This window comes from Buceros rhinoceros, unplaced genomic scaffold, assembly GCF_000710305.1.
Source record: "Buceros rhinoceros silvestris isolate BGI_N320 unplaced genomic scaffold, ASM71030v1 scaffold18406, whole genome shotgun sequence".
NCBI classification, from domain to species: Eukaryota; Metazoa; Chordata; class Aves; order Bucerotiformes; family Bucerotidae; genus Buceros; species Buceros rhinoceros.
Window position 1 is genome coordinate 18417 of NW_010417210.1, and position 6588 is coordinate 25004.

The window sequence follows — 6588 nt, forward strand, 5'->3', positions numbered from 1 at the left end:
CAGAGGCTATGTCTCTTGCAGACTAGTGTTCTCTTCTAGCTTTTAGGTGACAAATTAGTTGTCTAGACCGACATTTGACTAGCTCAGATTTCTTACCGGGAACACAAGTAAAGGTCTGTTTGAGTCTAAGCCTTTATCTGGAGCTAGTGGAACAAACAGGCTTGATCCTGAATTAGGCAGAGAGAACGCAGACGTTACTAAAGCTGTCCAAGGACTGTCTGTATTTGGGAGGTATGTCCTGCCAGATTAGAAACCTGAAACTCCTTCAAATCTGTGACTTGTTGACGGATAAATCCAGGATTTTTCCAGGGAACTGAATTCATAAAATGCAGCATTTATTAAGTTCCCATTCTGTAAACAGCATCTGTATTAAGTGTCTAAAGCCAGATGTTCTACAATAAGGACAGACCCCAGGACAAAGTATTATTAAGCAAGGAAGGCAGGACTGACAAGGTCCATTCTGTTTGTTCAGTTATTTTTGTAGAGCGAACATATTTTATATATTCCTTTTGCCAGACTCTTTTCCTGTCAATGAAAAAGAGCCCACTCAGTGAAGAATTATGTAATTCAGAGGCCACATCTCATAAAGTGAGTAGCAAATCCTCATATGGGCTTATTGGAGTTCTAGATGTAGCTTCTCTCCAGTCACAGTTTTATGAGAGCTTATTAACAGTACTTACTTGAAGAACCCACTTTAAAACAGGCTTTGTCTGGCTTCATGGTAAGAGTTACTGAGTGTGAGTGAATTCACAGGAACTGCAATATTTAAAGCTACATGATATAAGACAGGCAGAAGAGGGAACTGTTTCAGCCTGCTAAGACCCTGAGCTCTACCCTGCTGGAAAACCTCTAGCTAGCCTGACTCACATCCGTAGAAATAAATTTGCAGAGGGGCTAATGTGCAAATGCAATAATCACCACCAAAAGCCTTTAGCACTGTCCCCCTGGCAATGGCGTACATTTGGAGACGCTACAACAGGTAAGATGCTTTCCAAGGAGAAACTGGTAGCAGAAAAGTGCTTCTAGAGGGTTTCTTCTCTGTAACCTAACCGCAAACAAGTAATATCTAAGAGATGTCGTCTTAAACTCACATAAAGAAATTCATTTGGACTGAGTGCATAGAACCAAACTGACTGTCCTTTTACAAGCAAGATCCTACCCGGGCCCCTCACTGCTCACATCTGATATCCCCTGCTCTTGCCTACGTTCTGAGGTCTTCCTTCAGCCATCAGGACTTAAACTTTTGCAAAAAGTCATAGAAATACCATGAGAGCGCTTACAACGTGAAATAGCTCTGTGGGTTACAGATCATTCTCCCTATTAACTAGAAAAAGCTGTTTTCTTCACAATTCCTACCTTTTCAAATCCATGCTCAAGCTCTACTCACTGCAGAGATTTACCCAACTTCTTCACAATTGGCAACAGGCTACACTACCTATTTAAAGTGAAACTAATCTCAAAACTGAAGAAAACGTTAATTAACCTGATTTAAAACAAGAACCTCTGGTCTCTTACAAAATATGATCTGCATACTACACTACACTACAAAAGGCTTTTAGAATCTTCGGTCTTTGCCCAGCACTTTAGTTTTCCAGAAGTCAGTTTAGACATTCTTTGCAAGTAAAATTTTGAGCAGATAGAAACCAATGCAACTTTAAAAAAAGAAAATAGAAAAAACACCCTGTACCCAGGAAATGGATGCAGAATCAACACAGTCTTTTGTGAGAGCCGTACTACACATGACAAAGGAAATCGCTTGAACAGCTGAAAGGTGACTTTTGTATGTGTTGGAACAGTTTTGTCAGTCTGTCTTTTTTGAACTTAATTTTGTCTGAAAACTTTTTTTTTGGTGGATTACATGCAAAGAATTTTCTTGAGGCATATTTTTTAATATCAGAAAGTTGAAAGACTGCATAGGATATAATTCTGTTCACAGCTTACACCTTCCAGACTCCATTTTCAAAATTTTATGCTTACTAATACGAACAGCATATTAAACATAGACCAGAGACCACCTCGTCTGAGCAGCCCAAAGCCAACGTAAAGATTCCTAAAACATCTATACTACGATATAAGTCACACACTAATTAACATGTATGCTCTAGAGATTCCACACATCAGGATGAGGTTGCCCCCTACAGTATCTCAACTGTTCTGAAAATCTCAAGTCGAAGGAAGACGCATTTTTCATAGAAAGTGATCTCAAACAAGAGCTGAATAAACGTTTTTAAAGTAACCTTCCAAAGAACTTCCCTGGATAAGGGCCATCTGATTTTAAAATTTTGTTCACTACATTCATATTTAATGATATAAGTAGTTATTTAAAGCAGAAGTATTCAAGAAGCTACCAGGACTATTAGGAAGAAGGCACTCACAGCAAATATTGAGCCGAGTTACGTTACCTTCGATGGCGGGGCTATACTGTGACATCACGTTACTAGCCAAAGTCGGCAAGGAGACTGCCACGAAGACCATGAGAAGGCAAGCAATTTTATATTCCTCTTCTGGACTAATGTTTTCTGTAAACAAAACCAAAGCTCTTTAATTAAAGTAGTCACCTTGACGTATTTCCTTTCAACTGCAGGTAGTTTGGAATATGAAATGTTTGTCCAAACTGAAATTTAAACCCATCAAACTCAGTGCTTGTACGGTGCAAGGAGGAGTACTAAGTCAGTCTTGCCAGAAGACACAGGGTGAAGCCTCAGAATGCCTAGTTTGTTACCTGCAAGAATGAAGGTAAGCTGCTGCCACCCTACCACTTCTAAACACGTAGTTACCAAGACTTCAATATGCCGAGCAGAACAGTAGTTTTACATGCTGGTGTAAATGCAGTAATCTCCTTAAAAAGCTATTTCAGATACTAGCTATCTCCCAAAAATACACCTACATCTATTATACACAGTATGCATATAGAGCAAACACACTTTTTTGTAAAGGTGCCTGAGGAAATTGTGCTTAAAATTTAATCTGAATATGAAAATGCTCCTTTGGAATTAGCTCTATTTTCCCCTCCCAAAATTACTATTACTACTACTGGTATTAAAGCAAAAAAACCAACTTAAGTAGCATTTAAAGTATTCACCATCTGACTGAAGATTGACTATCCAGCACACACAGCGGGGAAAAAAGGCCACAAAATGCTCAGTAAGGAAGATAAGGGGAAAAGCTGGAGACTATCAAAAAGCCCTTAGGAGCCTCAATTCATTCCTCAAAGCTGCCAGAGTAAACAACCTGAAAAGCTAAGACATGGGGCTTTACAGCAAGGAAGAGGAAGTCCTATACACGCCAGAACATCAAGATGTTTGTTCTCCTGTGTTTCCCCCTGAAAGCTCCCTGTTAACAGCCATGTAACACCCCGGGAACACAATGCTGGGAAGCTCATCGAGCGCATTCAGCTGCCGCTTCAGCTCCTCACGCGCACTTACGGGACACAGATGTGTTACGGGTCTGTACGACAGAACCGCTCGCGTCTGCAGTGGTTCACAAGAGTCCTATTTTCATTGTCCTTATATTACAACAGTTTTCACCGCTCGCTGCTAAACTCCATCAACATCTACTCATTAGTCTTTTCTAGGTCAACAAGTTAATTCCTATGTGGTTGAAACAATTCTCAACCTAACACATGAGTAGGCAGCAGGCACAAATAATTCATGTTCTTATGCCATTTATGGAGTTCATCGAAGGAATACAAAGGACCCACGACACAAAAGTCTCCTCCTAGCACTTTAAACACTTCCATGTGTGGGTGCACGTATTTTTTTGCTCACCCATATTTTTTTATTCTTGTAATTTTTTAAGTTGTAACTTCTCACCTGATTTTTGGGAAGACAGTGCTACAACCAAGGCAGGATCAATCTCACAAGGCAATCCAGCAGCTGATGACAGTTCATATACATTCATTGCCACCTGAGGACCAGAAGAAAGATCATTGCAAGAGAGACAGCACTGAATGCTTTCGGTGTAAAAATGATGAAGTGCAGTTTTGCTGCCACCTTTAAAATGTTCATATTAGAGTTGGAGGCACTAAGGAATTTCCAAGACTTGGCTAAAACAAGATCAAGAGGCTCTAGATTTTTGCTTCCTTCTTAGCTACGTTGAACAGCTGGGTCAGTATTTGTGTGCTGAATGGTAATTTCTTTTTATCAAGCCAAACAAAGCTTGTATACTTTCCTACGTTACCTCCAAAGCAAACATCCAGACTTCCAATTAGCTGTTGCTGTATCTTCCTTCACTGTTAAAAGGAAACTATTGGATTTTCTCTACCAGATCGAAAGTATCAGCTAACACCTGCAGAGCAGCATTCAGACAAACCCCAAAAGTCAAAATCTGGTGAAATTATTAGGGTGAGGCAGAATTCTTACAACATTTAAATTTGATACAGATGCGGTGTCCAGTAATTCCAAGTGCCAAGAATTAGACTCTAAGTGCCCCTATCGCTTGGAGGAACGAAGAGCATCATGACACGTATTCCATTTTCCAACCTGTCCCTGGCTGTATCTTTTATTGCCGTTAACAAATGTTCGTCACAGTTGTTCTCCCTTTCCCCAATTTCCAGGACAAAGTATCGGAAGCTGTAGTTCAGAGGAATCTCTGCAAAAGCAGGTTTATACCAAAGAGAAAGGGCTACCAGAAACACTAGCAATGTGTCCTACTGCCATTAACACACAGTTGGTCAGCCGCAGTAGACATCCCAACAGTTCAACACTGAAAATAACCAAATAAAATAAGAACAAATCCTCATTTCGCCAGTCATCTCAAGTCATAACTTTCAGGGATACTAAAATAAAAGTAACATTTAACAACAAGTATTTATTTCATCAACAGCTTTAAAGCTATTTATGTTTTGCTTGGTAAATTCAGTACATTGGAAATGACTCTGTTATGCCCTAAAATATGCCCAGTTAGGCAACTGTCCCAATCCATTGTTTACAGCCTTGTAAGGATCTGTCTGTTGACATGCCTTCACTTAAGAAAAGTCTGTCTTGTCCCAAAAGTAGCCCTTGTTGCCTACAATTGCACTGCTTTATGTGACAAAGCCAGGAACAAGCTCAGACAATGAGCTGCTGATTGTCCACAGGGCTTAATTGTTCCCAGGCTCCAGCACAGTTCTGGCCCTTCCAACAAGCTGTTTTCAAGACAAAGCTCTGGCAGAGTTGTGGGGTGGCACATGTCAGTGCTCCCAGTAGGCACTACAGGCAAGAAGACACAGGTCTGGCTCCTTCTCCAAGCGCAATCCTCCAACATTACCCAGGCAAGCCATGTACTCTCAGACAAGCCTGCATGACATCCCATCACGCCACGCCACAAGATGTGGCATTTACTGTTGGTATCACGTGAACACTAGCATAGCAAACTGTACCACAGCACTTAGAACTAAGGAAAAAACCCACACAAAACAGGTCTGTTGAAGAATCACTTAGCAGACCTACAGCAGACCCAGAGAAGGCCAATATCCAACTACCACGTGAAACAGAGGCAACCAGGTGGTGCTACGTGGCATGAGGCAGAGAACAGTCCTCAGCACGGTTCTGTTCAGCAGTAGATAGCTTTTCCTGACATTCAGTTATTCCAGTGCCTGCAAATTACTCCAGTGACTTCCAGAGAAGCAGCAGCAATAATCACAGGCAGGTAGAGACTTGTGCTTATTCTATCAGTTTGTTGGTTTTTTTCCCCCAGAACACAAGGAGGCTGCAGATACACCACTACTTAGCTCTTTGGGGGGGGAAAAAAAAGGGGCTGTTCTTTGTTTCTGCATTTTTCACTCTAAGCATGAAAGTCTTGCCCCTTACATATTTTTGTTAAGCTCCAAAAAATGTCTCCATCACCCTTTGGGCCAAACTTTACCTTCATGTCAGTCTCTCTTGGAATGTGATCTTTAAAGTCCTCGATGGAACTTACAAGGAATGGAATGTGGTAGGATAAGACCTGAGAGGCACAAACACATCAAAAATGAGAAAAAAAGATTCTTCCCATGTTCACGCTCAATTAGACACTACCATTATTTTACGGGACTTACTCTTTTTTTAAATGGTATTTTAATTTCTGCATATGAATTGGTTTGTAGATTTAAGACACCAAAGCCTAATAAATGCAAAATCAAGCTGTTTGCAAACAAAGTGAAATGAAAGCTTATAAAATGTACTCAACACAGAAAACAGTGAGAGGCATGCTCAAACAAAAACCTCTGTGTTTTAATGTTTCTTTGAACAGTACTCAAGAAGTAGATTCCCCCACTCCCAACTTGCAATTCGCAGTTACGGCTGAGTATTCCCCACATGCCAACCTTTTAAGAGGTAGCATTCCTACATAGGGAAGCTTCAAACACCCTCTCATTCCATTAAATTAAATATAATGAAAATTATTTGGAACATATTCAGTTATTTCTTACATCTCTAAGTGCTTCCTGTGCCAAGGACCGAAAAGACAAGATAACACCAATAATCGTCATTCTCTTCAAAACACTGTCAACAGCTGAACAAAAACAAGAACAATCGTGAACAAGAACCTGTCGATGCTTACAAGGTCAATTCTTCAAAAAAGAGAAAGAAAAACATTTAACAAAATACTCAGAAATGAGAGGTACTGAGA

The 6588-nt window shown here is 40.4% G+C and overlaps 1 protein-coding gene across 1 annotated transcript in view; it reads right to left on the reverse strand.

Annotated features, from left to right (window-relative positions):
• NCKAP1 (NCK-associated protein 1) overlaps positions 1–6588 on the reverse strand; it is a 46122-nt gene that overhangs the window by 5955 nt on the left and 33579 nt on the right. The window contains exons 25-28 of the mRNA XM_010138126.1: positions 6389–6471; positions 5845–5925; positions 3813–3906; positions 2403–2519 (exon numbers count right to left, since the gene is read on the reverse strand). Coding sequence (XP_010136428.1) covers positions 2403–2519; positions 3813–3906; positions 5845–5925; positions 6389–6471 — 375 coding nt within the window. The remainder of the gene's footprint in view (positions 1–2402; positions 2520–3812; positions 3907–5844; positions 5926–6388; positions 6472–6588) is intronic.